At 52.2% G+C, this 2235-nt stretch overlaps 1 protein-coding gene across 1 annotated transcript in view; it reads right to left on the reverse strand.

The window, feature by feature from the left end:
* Positions 1–1787: 1787 nt before the first annotated feature.
* ALTATR162_LOCUS11719 (uncharacterized protein) overlaps positions 1788–2235 on the reverse strand; it is a gene marked incomplete at both ends in the record, with an annotated part of 3884 nt that continues 3436 nt past the window's right edge. Inside the window, one exon of the mRNA XM_043319361.1 lies at positions 1788–2019. Coding sequence (XP_043175296.1) covers positions 1788–2019 — 232 coding nt within the window. The remainder of the gene's footprint in view (positions 2020–2235) is intronic.

Genomic DNA, 2235 nt, shown 5'->3' on the forward strand with positions numbered 1-2235 from the left:
AGGCGCTCACAGTGGCGAGAGAATGGCTGAGGTCGTCATAAAAACGCTGCAGGACTTTAAGATCACGTCGCAGTCGATTGGTTACTTCGTGCTTGATAACGCTACTAACAACAACAGTACTATTGCGATATTAGCTCAAGAGTACGGTTTTAATGCCACCCACCGCCGCCTCCGCTGCGGACCTTACACGCTTAACCTTATCGGCCAGACGCTCCTCTGGGGCAAGGGCAGCGCCGCCTCGTTCGACAACGACGTACAAGAGATTACTAACGAGCACGACTTCATAGAGGAGTGGAGGCGCGTAGGCCCACTTGGCGTTCTGCTTAGTATTATGAACTACATCAAAACGCCGCAACAGCATAAGCTCTTCGAGGACTTCCAGCGCCTCGCCCACACTGAGCTGCCGTCTAGCGCGTTAGCTGACGATCGCAAGATCCTCGAGCCTGTTAAACCTGTCGTTACGCGGTGGAACTCATACTACTCATGCTTTGAGCGTGCTGTAAAGCTGTAGTTTGCAGTTAACGCCTACGCTACTTACTATATACAGCGGGTGCAAAGGGAGGACACTTTTGCGCAGAGTCGCGGCAACAAGCTGCTAGTTGCGCAGCCGTGGATGCGATTAGACGGCCTTACAGGTGCTGATTGGGCAGTAATTACAGAGTACATAGACATCTTAAAACCGCTTAAGACTGCTACAAAGCGCCTCGAAGGGCGTGGCAAAAGCGGCAGCTTTGGGGCTATTTCTGATATAATTCTAATATTTGAATACCTCCTTACCTACTACGAGCACCGCGTTAACGCGTACGAGGCGGTTAACTACAACGAGCATGATGAGTCGCCTGAGGATTACATTGCAATCAACTTGCGCGCAGCTTAGCAGAAGGCTGATGACTACTACTCTAAGCTAGACGACTCGCCCGCGTACTACGCTGCTACAATACTCCATCCGATGTACAAACACTACTGCGACAAGGCGTGGGCTAAGAAGCCCGACTGGCTCGAGGCCAGTAACGCTAGCTTTCAGGCGCTCTAGGCGCAGTACAACACCTCACCGCGCGCGGTAAGGCCGTTAGCAGTGATCCCAAGCGATATAGACGACGCCATCGATAGTATACTTAACCCTAGTACTGCTAGCAGCCTTACCGCTGACGAGGACGAGTTTAAGAGGTGGAAGCGCAGCGAGCCAGCAGCCGAGAGAGGTATAGAACACGCAGATAACCCTATCAAATACTGGGTGAGCATGCGCGATTGCTACCCTAGCCTCAGTAAGCTTGCGCTTGACGTACTCTCTATCCCAGCGTCAAGCTGTGAGTGTGAGCGCTTGTTCAGTGAGCTGGGCGACCTCTTAGAGCCGCGACGACGACGTCTAGGACCTCAACTTCTAGCGGCAATACAGTGCGTACGACGGTGGCAAAGAGCTGGCCTCGGAGGCGACGACGAGGTAATGGAGGAGGAGGCAGCAGACGACGACAATATGGAGCTTTTGTGCGGGCTAGCGGCTTGGGACGACGAAACTCAACACTAAGGCTAGCGCTAGTACAGGCTATCAAGCCTATCAATCAAGCCTCAATCAAGCTCACGATCTCAGCTTGTTAGTCCAAACAATCCAAGCTGACGCCCTCAAAAAACGAGCAATCCAAGCTAACGCCTCAGCTTGGATTGGCTTGATTGTTGACAACTATGACGGCCGTACGTTATATTGAGCTTGCAGTTTGCCTTAGGATGGTGGAGATGGCAAGTCCTACACAGAAAGTAGGTCTCTCTCTTCTCCCTGCCATCCTTCGAGCTCACGATTTTCTCCAACGGTACGCCGTATTTCCACCACCATGCGCGCGCGTCTTGAACTGACGGGATGGTTGGGCCATTCCGGCAAGGCCTGGATCCTCCCAGCGGACCCAAGAGTAGTTGAACGGGGTTTGAGATACGGGTGGAACATCCTGTAGGACCTCTAAACTGTCGTCGTTGGTATACTGGAGGCCTGCAGGGTCATGGACGTCTGCCGAGTCGAGCTCTGATAATCTATCAGAGTCATCGTCAGGAACATCCGTCCGCTGCGACGAAGATGGTAGAGAATTGCTTCGAAACTTGCCCCAGGGCTTCCTGCGTCGCTTACTCGACCGGCCAGCAGTCTGTTGAGAATTCTGAGGGCTTTGCGATAACATTGTAGCAATGGATATATCAAAACAGGTTACTAATGGAGATAGTGATGATGATGTTAATAGGAACTAGCATACG

The sequence above is a fragment of the Alternaria atra genome, assembly GCF_907166805.1.
Source record: "Alternaria atra isolate CS162 genome assembly, contig: 36, whole genome shotgun sequence".
Taxonomy (NCBI): Eukaryota; Fungi; Ascomycota; class Dothideomycetes; order Pleosporales; family Pleosporaceae; genus Alternaria; species Alternaria atra.